The sequence below is a fragment of the Phaethon lepturus genome, unplaced genomic scaffold, assembly GCF_000687285.1.
Source record: "Phaethon lepturus isolate BGI_N335 unplaced genomic scaffold, ASM68728v1 scaffold18467, whole genome shotgun sequence".
NCBI lineage: Eukaryota > Metazoa > Chordata > Aves > Phaethontiformes > Phaethontidae > Phaethon > Phaethon lepturus.
The window spans coordinates 352-16,055 of record NW_010551352.1 but is presented as its reverse complement, the minus strand read 5'-3'; the positions used below and the strand labels follow the sequence as shown (position 1 = coordinate 16,055).

Below are 15,704 nucleotides of genomic sequence, written 5' to 3'. Positions count from 1 at the left end.
CTGCTGAATTTGTGCCTGGCTGAGGAACAAGGTTAGATCTCCTGAGGAAGGTTGCCTGGCACTGATGTCAAGGGGTTGTTTTGCGTGCATATTGACTTTGGTCCCTATAAAGGCATAAAATGCATGTCTAAAGCCAGGTGAATGATTTGCAAAATATAGCAGCTCATGTAATACACAAAGCAGTTGGCTTGACTAAAAAGACAACTACTTTCCTTTAAAACAATCAGAGCTGGGTGGAAAATCATTGACTCATCGTACAAGAGCTTTCGAGGTGCCACCCCATCCTGCTTTTCTATCCTGAGGGCAAAGACCTTCAGAGGGTAAATCCTCCCACAAGCCCAGACTGATGCCTTGCCTGAGGCATGGAGATTTTCGTGCCCTGGGGAGCCAGCTCAAAGCACAAAGGCTGAAGGCCAACCTGGTGGCTGTTAGCTCCACTTTGCCTTGTGCTTACAGGCTAATTACCCAAACTTCACTAGGTCAATGGGCAGTTCCCATCAGTGGTGTTCCAGAAGTGGGTCCTCTGTTGGTCCAGTGAGGCACTTGGAGTAAGTTCCCTCCTAACTGACTCATAGCAGCAACTTGTCCACTTGTTCTACGTTGGGTAAGACCTCAAATGCTGACTGCATCAGAGACATGAGCTGAGATCTGCCACTTCTCAGACAAGACCGAGGCATGGTTGAAGAGTTGACCATTTGCACTGTTTGACCTGGTTTGCCTGGTGCAGTGGCCTGGTTTGTGCAACGTGGGCTTTGGAGGCTTCTGGATGACCCAGCTGGGATGTGAACCTGAGCTTATATCATGCCCTCAGTACTCTGCTCTGGGGCAAACGTGGGGATGGGTCTCTTTTGCTCCCCTTCTCCATTCTCCTGGGACAACAAAGCTTTCCCTGAGATGAGAAGGCTTTGCTGGCTGATTGCTGAAGCAGGGAAGCAGGGCTGGGGGAGTGGGGCTGGAGGAACAATTGCAATTCTATTTTATTGCTGTTTCAGTTTTCTCAGTTAAAAGTTGTTTTTTTGTTTGTTTGTTTGTTTTCTCAGGGAAAGTTTCATGTTTGACATTTTCTGAAAAATACCCCATCAGTTTTATGGCTAAATGATACTTTTGCAGCAGTTATCTAACATAGCTCATTTATTACAGCAATGCAACATTCCTTACCAGGAAAGGATTAACTTGTATATAAATATCTATTTATAGGCCAAGCCTATAAACTGCCTGACACTCTTCCACTTGTGTAAAATCATCCAGCAAACTGTTTTTCCCTTTGCCTTCCCTCTCTTTCACCTCAAAAATTTATCCCCTCATCCATAGAAATTATATGCAAACCAAATCTGTGAGCTCTTCTGGAAAAAACCTGTCTCTTCTCCCCTTGACTATACAGAGCCTGGCACAATGAGAACCTGATCCCTGAACAGTTTTGAAGTGGTGTGTGCTTTGAGCGTTTGAATACTTGAATTCTGTTTATTAGTCATAAAGAAGAGATTCTGGGGGATACAAGTGTTGGAGTAATTTATCTCTAAGGTAGCCAAATTGCTGTTCAACAAGGGCATAGAGACCTACGCCATGAAAAGGAGAACATGAACCCTGTATTCTAGCAGACTCTCTGGTGAACAAAGGACTAATCAAACCCGAGTCTGTTTGGAGCTCTCTTGCATTTAGCAGCAGTAACTACAACAACTAGTTCATAACTTTTTCAGATTAGAAAAGAAAGTATTGCATGACTCTTCTGTACCTGCTTGGGAGGAAAATATAACTGAAATTTGACGTCCCTTAATATTTTCTCTGACAAAGACTGAATTTCTCTACCTGTTTGGGGAAGAACAAGATCTGCACCACCAGCTAGGTGTTAGGACAGGGTTGAACACAAAACCAGGACTGTCTTTTGTATTTCTAGATGTTGTAACTCGGGTCTTTAGAAGGCAGCTGAATTACACCAATGATTCCTGGATCAGGTTGAGGTTACGAGACAAATACCAGCCTCAGTTCAAATTTCAGCTTTATCCCTGGCTTCGATCTGACCAAACCAGTCCTCATACTCACTTGTATCTGGCATTTATTTCTTCAACTCAGCAGATTAACATTTTCATTAACAACATAAGCACTGCCACAACTCATTTACCTGTGAGGTCGTCGTTGGGCCAAGAGCCGAGCTGGCAGGCTTTGCATGTGTATTCATCAAATACATACTCATTCTCTTTACAAGGAGTGCAGGTCCAACAACAACTCACTTCTCCTTTACGGATCACCTGAGACAAAAACAGACATTTGGTTTAGAAGCATAAATGTACATTCATGCTGCCCCAGTTACTAATTTAATTTTTTAGTATATTTTTTTTAGAGTTTCTTTTTTAATTTTATTTTAGAGAGTTCCTTTTCATGATGTGTTCGCTTATACACAATATGACACAAGTTCTCAGTTCTCCCATTATATATATATACCAGAAGAAAGAAACTGTCAACCCCACAGAAGTATAAATGGAGGTATAGAATGACAATAAGATGTTTTTCCCTCTCTTAGAAATAGTAAACCTCTAAATTTCATAGATGGCAATGTGCCTACAGAAGCCAGTGCGTGGTACTCAAGGCATATAATTCACTCCATTGTGGTCCATACAGGGAATCATGTCAACAACGTTATTTCCTTAGGAGTTCGTTACCCAAATATATTTGGGTGCTTATTTTTCATCTGATTGTGAGTGATTTGTTAAAACTGATTTTTTCCAGATCTCAAACTGAACATGCCTTTTCCAGAATTATTTAATTACTGCATTTGTAATTAGCATTTAAGACTGAGGATGTTATCTTTATCCATTTTAACATCTGACCTGATTTCTCATTTTATAATTTACTGCCAAATATTACTGCACGCTCATGATTGAGATGCAGATTTTTCAAGATCCTTATTTATCATCTCTGGGCATTGAAAACATCTGTGCTTCTTGTCAATATGTCTTCCTTTTGAAATACAGTATTACCAGTTTATCTGCTCTTACCAAAGAATTTATAAATGAATACTACCAATTATAGCATAAGAAGTAGGTTGATTTATGTATCTTTTGCACTGATGAATTTAGAAGGTGACTTCAAAACCAAATGACTTCATTGCAATTTTAATACATGAAATGTAAAAGAGTGTAATCAAAAAGAACTGGATTGCTATTTGCAATGCTGCAGAAAAAAAAAATATAAATTACATCATTCTCATCAGCGGTATGGGGCTTTGAAAACTTCAATTTTTGGTTTTGTTTTTAAAATTATAGAGTATGAAAAGGAAAAAAGCCACACCTGAATAGCTAAACTGGCAGAAAGGCCATGGGAGCAAAAATAATTTGTTCTGCAAGTGTTGAGATTAAAGCTACTTGCAAAACAGAGTATCTGTGCTCCAGAAGAATTTGCATCTTGGGATTTCTTTCATTTTGAAATAGAATGAAAATTTGAACAAATGACAAATTTTTTTGTGTCTGGGAAAATAAATTCTTAGAAAGCTTGTACTAATTTTTAGACACATATTTTGGTAAACGATACATTACAAAAATCCATAATTTTACAATGTATAAGATGCTCAGGAAAATGAAATGGCAAAATACAAACCATACGTTATTATCAAAACACCTAAACTTTTTATCAAAACAATTAATTTACAGTTTTCTGTTGAACAATTCACAAAATCAGCATCTTCTATAAAATACATGGTATTTGTCAAATCTTTCACAAAACTGGTAGACTGATCATTTCCTACCTAGCACTAACTAGAGGTTAATCCAGAGAAGGATTATGTATCCTTCTTCTCTAGAAATCAAAATAATTGTTCTTCACTACTCAGAATCAGTCAGACTTTTTTGTATTAAATTGCTTAGCTATTTCTTCATCCTTTTATTTTTTATTTTTTGAACAGTTGTTTATTGTAGCACTTAACTGTCAAGTAACCTTTTCTGTCCTTTTTAGCAAAAAACAATTCCCTTTAAAACAAAAATTATTTTCCTTTCCCCTTGTCATCTGGACAATCCCTTGAACGTGTATGGATTTAAGTAATCATATGTTTGCACTATTTCAAATATGTAGAGTTGGATTGTGTTTGGATTTTATCAAGTCCTTCAGATGGATGTACCATATGTTTCTGAGTGTTGGATATCATTACACTGAATGTTTTGAATTCCTCCATAATAACTCAGTCCCACAGAATTCTGCAGGAAAACCACCACAGAGCTTGGCAGGGTCAAGCTCTCCCCATCATCTGTGAAGACCATGAAGATAAAGGACCGGGAAGTAAACTTTGAGATTTGTAATCAGTAGCCTAACGAGGAGCATAAAAAACATTCCAGACACTGGATTTTAAGCATGTGTCAAGTGTGTGATGAATAGGCTTCAGAGTGAAGAATCCTCATGTGAGAATCCTTGAGAGCATGGGTAGAAGGTGGAAGGAGGCTGTGTTAATGAAGACCACACGATGCTACCCATCACCTGTGTTGTGGCAACAGATCATAAAGAAACTCAGAGCCACCCAGATCTGAAATTAGTATCTGTTTGTCCATCCTATCCTCTCACATATGTGACTCCATGGCTGGAGCATGCTAACATCAGACCTCTGTTTATTTACTGTGGGAGTAATTCATCCCACCTTCCTTTATGCGTCTGCAGAAGGTATGTTCTCATCTGAACCAACTGTCCTGGCTGGGTGCCTTTTGCTATCAGCGAAGAGAAAGAAGTGTTTCTACACCAAGATTCATCTTAACTGTTTTGAAAGCCTACATGAGGATGAGATGACTCCTAATCTGGAATAACTTTTTTCCCATTGATTATAAAGAAAATTCAGAAATCTGATATAACTGTATATGCCTACACTGAAGACATATACATTTGGTCTGATGAAACTCACTTACTGACTCTTCCAAAGACCAATCAGTGAATAAAACATGGTGTCTGTGTCCTAAAACTCTGGAAAACTCTGACTGAAGAGATTCACTTTGTGTTGCAGAGCATGGTCAGCCTCCCATCAGCCCCTCACTGTAGCTGCTTCACAGCTTTGCAGGCATGCCATGTTAACAGGAGAAAAGTGATCCAGCTTCCAGTGAGGCATGTCAGAAATTACGGCTGCTTTTTCCAGTCTGAGCCACTCTGTTGTCCATGCCCATCCCCTCAGTCCACAGGCTTTTATATAAATGACTGCAAGGTAAGCTAAGGACTTGCAGTATTATCACTCTTCTGCAGTAAGTGTCATGGGATGCTGAAGGATAATAGACTACAATTAATATATGACAGATTCATCTACCCTCTGCACTTACTGCAACATGGAAAGGGAGAAAGAAAAAATCAAAAACCTGGGAAAGAAAGAAGCAATAAAGTAGGTATGATTAAAAAAATTGTAACCTACATTTCCTGAAGTTCTAAGTAGTGTGATGTTCTCTGATGGTACCACAGACTTAAAGTCTGAGTAATAATGTTCCAGTCTAGGTGTCTATGTCTAGCACTGAAATAGTAGCAATTATTATTTATAATTTACCTGCAGCTGTACTGACAAGTCCCAGTCAGGGATTTGCACTCCACTGAATCAGATGCTGTAAAAATATGCAGCAAAACCCCACCAAACAATATCTGTTCTAAAGCATTTGGAACATAAGTATAAAGAAGTCAGCAATTCACAGATATAGGAGTACAAGAAAATGGCAACTTATGAAAATAGTGAGACGACTCTGATACGAGTAAGAACTAAATATGTAAGTCGGTACATTTTAATTAAGGTGTGGGATACTGTCTCCATGTAAGAGTCAAGAAAAACTTGCTTTCAAATGTCAAGGCTATGCATTCTACATGACTTATGTAAATGGAGAAAATACTTACCTTTATCTGGCCTTTTTCGCAGGGTTCACTGCACACAGATCTGATGATATTATTTTTCTCTGACCATATTTCATCATCGTCCATTTTCAGTTCACCATTGTCCCAGCTGCCAACATTGATATAATCAAAGTAGTCCTTCCCCATTTTCTTAAAATTCATGATTTCATATCTTTGGAAACACAAAGACATAGCTGAGTTGAGGAGGACATCATGAAATGTTACAAATTAAAGGAACAATAGACAGTCAAAATCAAACTTGTTAAAATAAAGAAGGTAAAATTTTAAGCATTGTGCTTGCCCTTGAGTCTCTCCCAATAATTTTCGTGTTATCAAAATCTTTCTTTTCCTTTGTATTTTAATTTGCTTTCTTCTGTCACCATGAATGTCCCCTGAACACTTTGGTGATAAGTGACCGAGCTTCTGAGAATTACTGTATGTATTTAAGGGAAACAATGAAATGAGCCAGACAGGATTAATCCTGTATAACTTTCAGCACGGCAGCCAGCCGCACAGGGAGCCGTAGCTGTCCCGGGCTCCCTCTAGAGCAGCTGCAGAGAAATCGACACCTCTAATGGCAATTCCCAATGCTAAGTGTTCCTCGCTGTCTGCAACTGCTTATTCCCTGCTGAGAGAGGAAGCCTGGAGACAGGTAGGCTCCTACGGTGAGGTAGAAGCAACCTGGGCCTGTGGCATGAGAAGAAACTGCCTGTGCTGTACGACTGCAAGACGCAATTTGGTGTGGCTCCCAGAGAGGAATCAGGCAGCATTCTTCAGGCACAGATTCCAGGACCCTGGGACATGCTAGAGGTTTCAGGGAGACCTTCTTACCAAAAGGCACCTTATAGTCCAAGCATTTGAAGAATAAAGTTGATGGTTGCCTTTTCCTGGTCTTTTTCTTCTACAGTGTTGCAGCAGCGGATGTTACTCGTTCCCATCCGTACCAACTCCTTCATTTTGATGTAATTCTCAGTGATCAGAACAAATTTAATTTCTTATACAGTACGGTATGGAAGAGAAAGATTACTCATGCCGCAGTCCTAGGCTGCTTTTGGGTCAGATTACCTTATTTTATGGGAACAGAAGTGTTAAGAGCAGAGCTAGAGCTGATCAGAGTTTTCAGGTTCATGCTCCTCTTCCTCCTGCTTTCTTTTTAGCTCCCACAGAGTCTTACAGAAAGTCTGGGAAGCAGCATACGACTCACTAGCCTCCTGCTGGCATACTGAACACAGGCCACCTTTCTACCTTACAAGCCTGTTCTTTTAACGCTTACTTGTAAGGCATGGTTGGAAAGTTGGGTAGCTCCTGAAGTGATGTCGTCGTGCTTTTCTTTACCTCCTTTTTAGTAGTCTTTGCAGTAATCTGACTAAGCAACATGAAATTCACTGATGGAAAATAAGCAAACTATACAGGCTGAGAAGATTAACACCACCATAGGTTTAGAAAATCTGCCTGGTTCATAAACAAGGAGACAACTTTTTCCTGGCAGCAGGCACAAAATCAGTCCCCAAGGCAAAGTGTATGGACAGGGTTGGATTAAGACTGACATTATCAGAGTGTAATTTGTGAAGCCCAATGTACAGGTAAGTAAAAGAACCAGCTCATTAAATCACACAATATCTTAACTAAGATACCCAAGTATCTTAAGTTTTGAGGAAACACTTTTAGGACTGACATGCAGTAGCCATACTATAGCTAACCAATATTTTTCCCATGCTGACATAAAAAAATTTACAGCAAAACTATTCTCCATCCATGGATCTCAGGATGCTTTGCACCAGGAAACGATATCTAACTGTTATGGTGGGGAAACTATGGCAGGGGTTCGATGCCAAAATCACACACAGGTCAGGTTCAGGACCGCAAGCAACCTGTGAAGAAAATGAAAGGGGAGCCTGACTGAATGGGCAGTGTAATATTATCTATATCATACGATTCTTAAGTCTTTCCAAAAGAAGAAGAAATGAACAATGGTACAGCTAGGAAGAAAAATTTGATATTCATGGACTTCGGAATATTTCACTTTCCATCCTATATAAAGAAGGAAATGTCCACAGCTTTGAGAATGACCTCATCAACGTTGGAGATGTGAATGCCAGACTGACACAAATGAACTGAATCCAGATAACACACACCCAAACACAATTAAACAAGCTTTTACCCATCGTTATAAACCAAGACTTTTTTCTGAGGTTCACAGGCATAGTAACAGTGTGTTCAAGGATTAAACAGACTAATGAAAAATTTAGCCCAGAAGCCACTGTAGAGTCTTTATTCAGCATTGTCAGGACATTGTAACACTCCTCTGACTATTGTTTTTTAAACATGTCAGTTCAGACTTCCATGGGCAGATGAATGAAAGGACTACCAATACTTAACAGACCGCAGGACCTAAAACAATTATCCCTCTGTAGTAGTTCCGTGCACACGTCCCAAGGGGAATACTGGGAAGAAACCTAACAAATTAAATAAACTATTGCCTCAATACGTTGTGTCTCTCTTATCTGTGAAGAACAGCATTCGTGGACTGATAGTAATAGCCAGACTCAGTAAGTCCATTCCTATAGTGGAGGTTCATGAGTCACTGGTTCCCTGGAGCTTCCTTGAGATACCACAGGGACTGTTTGACACTTTAGGAGAGGAGAGACCAAATAGTGCAATAACACATTTCCAGCAGTGCCCTAATCGCAGTGCAAAACACTTGTTTCAAAATAGAAGTGCCATGAAGTTGCTGAGAATCCATAGGTAGCACAGCCAAAACACCAGCATCTTGGTTTTCTTCCCTTCTCTTGCCTTCTCAATTTCTTCTTTGGAGTTTCAATAGTATGTACAGAGAGTTGTTATCTTCCTGAGAAATCACGGCTGTTCCTTCCACACCCATTTGTTTTTTTATGAACCTTCTGTCTCACCTAAAACAAGCCCTCCACTAGACTATCTGCTTAAAGCTCAACATACCCATAAAAGACTTTGGAATAGGGCCAGGATTCAAAGCATCTTCTGGGATTAATCATCTGTTGTATAATAGCAAAACCTTTTTGCAATACATCCAAATCCTGAGCTATCTAGGTCAGAAAGGCTTTTTATGTTCTGATTTCCTGCTTACCACCACCACAGTACAGCTGTGAGGATTTAAATGTCCTTTTTACAAAGTGAAGATACAGCTATCTATGCAAGTGAACGGGGGAGATGCGTTGTTCCAGTATGACTGCACCACCTCCCAGCTGTTCCGAATAGTGTTTGACAGTGCTCAAGACTATAAACTACTTAAAACCTGGTTGTTAGAGATGGAGCTTCCTATAAGTTTTCCTTAATCATGAAAAAGTAAATTTTTAACACAATGTTGGATAAGTTAAGCACATAAACTGGATTTAATGATGTGACTATTGTAGAAGAGGGAACAAAGAACTATGTTTCAAAAGTAAAAAAACTCTGGGACCATTTTGTCACCACACACAGTCCATTAGCTCGAGTAGACAGAGCACTGCTGTATCTCACACTAACCCACTGAGGCTGGGCTTTCTTAAAGTTGTGTTATCCTGAGGAGCACAATCAACATAGTGTCCCCATGCTCTTCAGTGAAACACTAATGTCCTGCTGTGACTGAGCAGATGACTGCATATGATATAATTCCTTCATCGTCTTTCTTAGAATGAATTTAAAAACAGCCGAGACATTCAGTTAAATTCCTTGCAATAGATTGAATTGAATCACTATTATTAAGCATGCCAACATGAGGAAAAGGAAAAGCTAAAGGTTTCTTCCCAACATTTAGATATTATCATTGGTGTTCTCATGCCACATATCATTTATTCATGGCAGTCTTCAGTCTTTCTGGAAGAAATGAGTGAAACAGATAGGAATAAGGCAGGATGCCGTCCACTGCCTCTGAGCGTCATTAAAACGAAAAGGGAATCCTTTAAGAGAAGTCTGGGACAAGTCTTTTAAAAGGAATTTGTTCAGAAAAATCCAGACTGGGCATTTTTCTTTAGAATTCAGCTATTTGTAAAAATAGGAATGTTTAGCGGAAGACAGCCTTGCTCACCAAAACAGTGCTGAAAATAAATTTCCGTCTGAAATGTTCCTGGGTTTCTGCCAGTTTGTGTCTGAATTTTCCTACCAGCTCACAGTGTACTTCCTTAGAGTCTCAGTCTGAAAAGTTTGAAAATTTGTGTCTCCATAGATACAAACAGACTGCTTTGTAGGTGGCTGTCCTGCTCTCTTTTGGAGAGAATGCTGACTTCGGAGGTTTTCAAATAAAATTAAAAAAAAAAAACAGTTCTGAAATTTCAGAAATATTTGGAAATGTCAAAATATTATGACCAATGGATTTACCTTTTCCTACCCACCTCTACTCGGAAGTTAATGCTTTCCTTTCAGGTCACAATAGTGGGAGAAGATAAAATTTAAATGAGTGTACAGGATGAACAATTTTCTCTCTAGTCATTTCTTTACATGGTGCTATCACAAAGATGTTTAAAAAATTTCTCAATAAAGTAGACAGAAAGGGCTGCCTCAGTCAAACTGGAGTAAAAGCAGTGAATGAAGCAGGAATCTGCCCACTGAAATATAGGGAAAAATATATACTTTGAATGCGATCACATTTGCTGTTCATCTTCTGAGAGCTCAATAGGTAGAAACCTAGAAAAAACCTTATTACTCTTTGTAATGTGCATTTATATGGATGCTGCATATATGTCATAGAAAAAGAAAACCTTGTCTTATATTTCATAGATGTATGCATATACATGCATGTAAGTTATTAGCAAAAGAATATTAGCAAAAATACTTCATTTAAATTCCATTTGGCTTATAACAGCACAGTACGAATTAATAGCTTATTCTGTTATGCAAGTGGAAAGGCTTTGTTTAGAAGATATGGAAGCAGATTTTTAATAATTCTGATGAAAAAAAATCCCAGACAAATCAATACAATATTTCTGACATTGTTTTATCTTTTTTAATAAAAGAACTATGCTGCTATGATTGCTTATCGCTCAGTCAAACACATACATTTAAACACACAAAGAGAGAGAGATCAAAGGTGGCCATCATGGCCTATGAACATAAATTTGAAGGTCTGATGGTTTGTAGTGAGAAGTAATACCTTTAAATGGTACAGATGAAAACGCAAACTCATGCAGGAAGGTTGCGTGCCTGGAAGTTCATATCTTTAACCTTATAAAAAATGCATATTAAAAAAAGAGTTGTTTTGGAAAAATAAGCAAAGTCAGGAAATGTGAAAATAAAAGTATGAGATCTTAGCTCCGATGTCAAGACTGCGTGCATCTATTACATACAGTTAACATGTCTGGTATTAAACAGTTCGACAAATGTCAACATTACCTTCCTGGTGAGTCACCGTTCTCATCAAACAAGATCATGTCCCCAGAGACTCCGGTAAAGTTAGTCTTCATGAGGGATTCCAGGAGCTTCCGACCATCTATGGGCTTCATGGCATCACAGAGGCCCACGTAGCCTGGGCACAGTGACATCTGCATGTTGTGGAGGCCGTATGCCATCGAGTATATTGCGTTGATTACAAAGCCCATCTTAGAGTCCTGAACGTGCTGTGTCCTCAGAGTCATCTGGCCTGCCGGGGAACGTCGCAAAGCAGGTGGTTAGCGCGTGTGGCTGAAATATGATCAGCTCTTAAGGCATCTGTTGGTAGGTTGGTTATTAACAGTGGAAAAAGTATTTTAAAGTATCTTAGCTCATAGCAGATGCTCTTACTGGAACACACACAGACTATTTTGAAAAAAAACCATGAAAGGAATGAAAGAAGAGGTTCCCCTTAAATATTTTATTACCCAGCTGATGCCTTTCTCTGCGCAGCTCCACACCTCACATATGCTGTTTTTGAACTACTTCTCCTCCATGTGTTTTTTTAAAGCATGCGTCATGAACATTACAATATAATGATTTAGGGAATCCCCGAACTTCTTGATGCCTGCAGAAATCTCTCCAAATCCTTAGAAATCTTTTGTTGAGGTGTTGATGCTAACATGGGGTCTATTCTGTAGTGACTTTGTAGACAACACTGTTGTTTCAGAGGCATGGGAACCAATCCTGTGAAAACAGACCAACCTAGGTACATCTCCTTAACTGTACAAAAAGTTCCTGTGCTAATAACTCTCTTACTTCTGTGTCTCTTGCTCCTCTCTATTTACGAAGTGAGGATAATGGTGCAATGCAGATGACTGCATTAAAATGTCTGTGAAGGGTTCGATGATACGGGTAAGGCAATGATTCTGTTTAGCCAGAACTTGTTAACCTTACTTTGTTCGGCTTTTAAAACATAATGTCTGGATTTCTATTTTCTATTTAAGCTTTTGTGACATGCACAACAAAAACTCACTCAGCAGCGCCCTGAAGGCCTTCATTTTTATAACCCACTGCTAGCGACGACACAGATTTGCTCGCTCTGATGGCAGCACTGGTCCATACAAGGAAGAGTGGGCTGGAGATTTTCTGCCTCATATGTCATGAGAAAAGCTGCCAGCTGCACTCCAGTCATCAGATCTTTAATACGGGGTAAGTGAGAAGAATCAGAGATAAAGCAACTGCATCAGTGGTGCTGGGAATTTGTCAGACACCTGGAAAGATTCGGCTCTGGAAGGAAGACAAACAGAGAGCTCTACTCTCCTTTTGTCAGTCAAGCAGCAATTCCTAGGACCTAGGAAGTCCCATGTGTGGGCTGCTAGGAGCAAAGGGAATGCAAATAACCCTCTCTGTCCACTCTATGAGAGTCTGCCTCCCGTAGATGCATTGGCAAAAGGCAGGGATGGGGCTTACACCTGCCTGTTGGAGCTACAGGGGTAGCACAGCGTGAGAAGTAATATATGCCATGAAAAGACCGATCATAGATTCATAGAATCATAGAACCATTTGGGTTGGAAGGGATCTTTAAAGATCATCTAGTCCAACCCCCCTGCAATGAGCAGGGACATCTTCATCTAGATCAGGTTGCTCAGAGCCCGTCCAACCTGATCTGGGATGGTTTCAGGGACAGGGCATCTCCCACCTCTCTGGGCAACCTGTGCCAGTGGTTCACCACCCTCATTGTCAAAAATTTCTTCCTTAGATTTAAACTAACAGGATGGGGCGGGAAGTGTTTTCAGATTTGTTTTTTATTTCTCATTACCCTACTCTGATTTGATTGGCAACAAATTGAGCTAATTTCCCTAAATTGAGTCTGTATTGCCTGTAACAGTAATTGCTGAAGGATGTCTCCCTGTACTTATCTTGACCCACAAGCTTCTTGTTATACTTTTTTCTCCCCCATCCATCTGAGGAGGGGAGTGATAGAGCGGCTTTGGTGGGCACTTGGCATCTATCCCAGGTCAACCCACCATAGACAGTATCCATCGAGAAGACAAGCATCCAGCCTGATGTCTAGGCACCTTTGTGGAAATGAGTAAGAATCTCCAGCTAGTGATTGATCCCATTGTAAAATAGGTGCATCTACAAGCTCACCTTTCTGGTGGTGAACAAGAACAGCACCATGCAGTTCTATTCACTAAAACATTTCGGAGTACTGAAAACTTCAGGAAAGGTAGCAAAGACACATCGCTTGAACTGAAAATCATTGTGTAGTGGTAAGTGAATGAGGGGACTGAGGACCCTTTTTCCCTTCTGTTTCATGCGGGAGCTGGCACTCCCAGCAGTGATTAACATTTTGGATAGTTACGTGATATGAGCTTGAAATATCTGTAATGGAAAAAAAACTTGGAAGCAAAACACAGTGTTGCTCATTTGTTCTGTTCTACCAAGGTATTTCTTTTTCCTAATTAAAAATAATAGGCATAAAAACTGCAACAGTAAAGTACATGTAAAACCCATATTAATTGAAACTAAGTGGAAAACTGAACAGACTTATTACATCGCAATACACAAAACTTGGTTTAACCAATTATTCATCCTCAAAATTAACAGCTCACAAACTGTGCAGTTAATTATAGTAGCCATTAGAATGAATCAGATTTGCATCAGCAATAATATATATTATGAAACAATATTTCAGCTGCTTTATTGCATATGATTACTTAAAAATGTAATAACTTAATTCTTACAGGAACGCTCTCCACTGGGCTTTGTGCTTCAGTTTTATAGAATTATTATTCTGATTTTCTTTAAACATTGAACCTCATTCAGTTCACCTGATGATTTGTAATGAGGCTGCTTAACTATTCCTAGAAGCTGCTGGCAATTGTCAATGGAGTTGTGAGGGAATTAGCTGTTGTGAGAATTTTAATAAACCTCCTGCACCTGGAGAAAACATTTCCCCAAGATGTTAACTGCCTTTGCTATATAGGGGCAAATGCAACCACTGAGTCTGACTGTCAGTTTACAGTACCTCAAGACTCTGTAGTTAAGGTGAACAACTCAAAAACTGAAACAAAATAAAATTTTTGCTCTTTAATATACTGTAATTTGATCTTAAAAAATGCTAGTATTAAAAAATAGTTATGTCTGAAAGTGATTTTCAACCCATTTTACAAAGTACTTAGGCACGTCAGACTTGAAGCATGTGAGTAACCCTATTTATTTCAGTGATCCTATGGGTAGTTTTAAGGGAAAGCTGAATATGCAAGCTAAAAGGTAGTCTCTCGGTCAGAAGAAAAAAAAAAGGTAAAAATATTTGAAATCTATCTCTGTAACAGATATGATTTAGGTAGCCTTAAACACATTGTTCACTTAAGTGTTAGTGCATATTGCTCTTGCTGGAACTCAAACACATATTCTTAAATTTATCCATGAGAGCTGTCTTCAGAACACTGTCGTGATAATTACTGCAGAAAAACAAATTCTGCCTCCCGCAGTTAAGATGTACAAGGCAATAGAATAATGCAGGGTGAATCAAATCATAACTAACGAGCAAAGTGAGACACTGCTTGCAGCCATAAATGATCAAACATTGCAGAATTCTCGGACAAATGAGGAAATCTTAGTGGTTGGAGCACATGAACAGACCTCTCAATTCTGTTCTCCTTATTCCCTATTCTTTTTTGTCCCAGTAATTTTGGTAAGTAAATAAGGGTTTATCCTATTATTTTCCAAGCTGTGAGATCATGAGGCCGTTCCACATTTCAAGTCACATCACCATTTCTGTCTACAAAATATTACATAGACAAATCCTGTCCATTCTTTGGCAAATCAGATAACCCATACATCCTTCAATTTTCCATCTAATAATATTTCACTTCTAATGCTTTATATCTGCCATTTTTCTTTAGACTGAATATTCCTCAGGAAGAGACGGGTTCTCTTTATCTTCCTGTTTTTCCTCTGCTTAATCCAGTGGGCTTGTTATTGGCTGGAGTTTTTAGGTGCTATTGCGCTCTTTCTGAAACGAAACTAAAATTTTCCTGGATTTCATGGGAAATATAACTATATAAATATTTATTCTATAGATCATTTAGGAATCTATATATACAGGATTCAGGTGAACCTTTGCAACGTGGTTAAATGCATTAAATATCAGCTTCGGAATTTGCTGCCACTGGAGTAGGTGGGTAATAGCCATGCTTTTTCCTGTTTAAATGTATATTTTTGTACGTCCGGATTTATCTGTATGTTCCCAGCTTTATTATAGGACCGTGACTATAGCAAAAGTGAAGAACAGACTGAGGATGGTATGAACTCGGAGCATCGTTACCTGCACCCCTTCCGCCCGCATTTCTGGGCGCGACTGGGCTTGGGACACTCCAATGTCGCCGAGGCTGGAGGTGGGTGACGCAGGGTGATCTCACGCGGCGCTGCTCGGCAGCACCTCACGGAAGCGGGTTCGGGGCCGTGAGAAGGTGCGCTCAGGTAGGCGCACACGCCGCGGCTGCGCACTCCGAGCTGGAGCAGCCTCTTAACGTGGACCC

General features: G+C 39.6%; 1 protein-coding gene across 1 annotated transcript in view; it reads right to left on the bottom strand.

The window, feature by feature from the left end:
- Positions 1–11,420, bottom strand: part of LOC104623721 (metabotropic glutamate receptor 5-like) — a 14,804-nt gene extending 3,384 nt beyond the window's left edge. Inside the window, exons 1-3 of the mRNA XM_010290892.1 lie at positions 11,179–11,420; positions 5,839–6,007; positions 2,120–2,246 (exon numbers count right to left, since the gene is read on the bottom strand). Coding sequence (XP_010289194.1) covers positions 2,120–2,246; positions 5,839–6,007; positions 11,179–11,420 — 538 coding nt within the window. The remainder of the gene's footprint in view (positions 1–2,119; positions 2,247–5,838; positions 6,008–11,178) is intronic.
- Between the last annotated feature and the right edge of the window lie 4,284 nt (positions 11,421–15,704).